At 36.7% G+C, this 2,500-nt stretch overlaps 1 protein-coding gene across 1 annotated transcript in view; it reads left to right on the top strand.

Annotated features, from left to right (window-relative positions):
• Adss (adenylosuccinate synthetase) overlaps positions 1-2,500 on the top strand; it is a gene marked incomplete in the record, with an annotated part of 5,953 nt that overhangs the window by 1,236 nt on the left and 2,217 nt on the right. The window contains 2 exon segments of the mRNA XM_070145512.1: positions 361-458; positions 1,291-1,541. Coding sequence (XP_070001613.1) covers positions 1,377-1,541 — 165 coding nt within the window.

Below are 2,500 nucleotides of genomic sequence, written 5' to 3'. Positions count from 1 at the left end.
AAAGAGAAAGTAGGGAGGACAGTGAAATTACTCTAAAACAAGTAAGAGATTTGAGGCCCGCGAGGGGGATCCAACAGGGCCTCTGGGAGAACACTGAAGTGAAGGTCTTGGGTCAAGGCTTTTATTTGTTTAAAGTTTGTCTTTTATAACAGAAAGAAAACAGTTCTTGGAAATTTTCCAATAGCTGAAACATATTAGTTGCACGTCTCTATGATTTTCATGACGTAAGTATTATTCGCGCCTTCAATGCACACGAGCGTGTTTCGAATAAACAACGGGGAGCTATTTTGCAATTATAACATCCATTATTCTTGTTTTATTCACTCATTATACTCAGAAATATGTTTCAAATTCTTTTAGGAAGCAACGCAAGAGTGCTATAAGAAAATCGGCTGGGTAACCTAATTTGCCAGTTGTACATCATGTAGACAACATAGCAGAAGACAAGCAGACGACAGGTGAGTCCTCTACCATAGGCCTTGCACGTATGTAAACAGTATAGCAGAAGACAAGCAGACGACAAGCATGTGCTGCACTATCGCCATCTACCTTTGCCAGTGAGCGGAGGTGCCAAGTACTGAATAAAGTACGGTTAGACGCGCATAAGCGTATATGCCAGCATTTTCTCTTTATAACCTTTCTTTTGGTTAACATATAATCAATATCTGACAGCTGTTAGTTACCTTCCACTCGTAGTAATCGTAAGAGATCGCTTATATAGACTTGGACGTATCAATCTAGCAGAAAGCACTGAAGACTAGCGCTATGGTGGCACACTTGGCACTGTTGATAAAACGTATTCAGATCAGTGGTTAATCTCTGTTATAGTCACATTACTTGAAAGTGTGGTAGAAGAGCATTGGAATTATATAACACAATAAAATATGCAACTCCGAATAAAGATCCTTTGGCAAAAAAAAACAAAAACAAACGCAAGTATAGCGAGATAGACGAGGAGTTGCGCTGGAGTGGCACCCAATACAGCAACAGAAAATATATGATGGAATAATGGAGAAGAAATAATTAGGGCGAATGAAGGTAAAATTGGGAAACAGAAGAAAAGCGGATTTTTAAGAAAGGAGGCGAAATCCTATGAATGTATTTTTGTCTATAATGTCATATTTCAACACTTTACCTATTATTTAAAAAATGGACGATAGTTTATCATGCATTATTATTTATAAACAAAAATACTGTTAAATGATCTAGTTCGAACGACCAAATTTCTTGCAAATAGTATGATTGTATATGAAAAATATACAAAATAAATGTTTGGATACCCTCTGGCAGTGTAGCGAGAAAGCGAAGAGTTCTAGCGCTTCGAGTAAGAGGCGCTAAAGTGGCATCGTTGAACAGTGTATCAGACTTCGTGGACGATGGCGGACGTGAATGGTGTGCAGACCGAATCGCCGAGGAAGAGGCTCAAAAACACTCCCACCAACAAAGTGACGGTGGTTCTTGGTGCACAATGGGGCGACGAAGGCAAAGGGAAGGTCGTAGACATGCTGGCAGGCTCGTCTGACGTTGTGTGCAGATGTCAGGTGAGAAATAGGATTTAACTTTCCGGCGGGACAGGTCTCATTTCAATTAGTATCACTTTTTCACGATTGGGAAAGAACAGCAGCCGCAAAATAGAACTCGCTCATTCATTTACACGTGATTAGCGGGTTGTCAGTGTAAATTAGCGTGAACTTCACCTCCTATATAAGCCTAGTATGTTTTAGGCCTCGGGTGACGCAATAACTCGCCTGTACGCTCGGGTCCGTTGAAAAGGCCTAAGCGGTTTGCATTTTTCTCTTGAATTCGATTCTGTTCCACTTCTTTTTGTTCCTTGTAAGATTTGTACTTGTTCGTTTTTTATTGGTGTATTGATTCGAGTGTGTGGCATGTCATTGGTAAGGTTATTGATGTTACGATGTTGAGCATTTTCTTCAGTTGTAATGTTTGCATTTTATGCATGATGAAAATGTTGATCGGTAATATATTTATTGAAGTGATTGAATATTATGATCGTAATTCTTTTCACATAATTCATATTATAATAGCTTTCAAGATTAACAGTAATAGAAGCAGAGACAAGTAGTAGTAATAGTAATAATAGTAATAGTAATAGCAATAATAGTAATAATATGAATAATAATAATAGGAGTAATAATAATAGTAATAGTAATAATAGTGATAGTAATAATAGCAATAGTAATAATGGTAATAGTAATGATAGTAATAGTAATGATAGTAATAGTAATAATAGTAATAGTAATAATAGTAATAGTAATATTAGTAATATTGATAATAATAATAGTAATGATAATAATAGTAATAGTAGTAGTAGTAGTAGTAGTAGTAGTAGTAGTGGAGGTGGAGGTGGAGGTAACAGTAGTGGTGGAAATAGAGCAATCGTAGTGGCATTATGGTATTAGTAGAGGAGGTGGTATCATCAGAGTAATAGTAGTGGTATTTTAGTAGTAATAGTAATGATATTATGTTAGTATTGGAAGTA

This window comes from Penaeus vannamei, chromosome 34, assembly GCF_042767895.1.
Source record: "Penaeus vannamei isolate JL-2024 chromosome 34, ASM4276789v1, whole genome shotgun sequence".
Lineage (NCBI taxonomy): Eukaryota > Metazoa > Arthropoda > Malacostraca > Decapoda > Penaeidae > Penaeus > Penaeus vannamei.
This window is presented reverse-complemented; position numbering and strand designations above follow the sequence as displayed.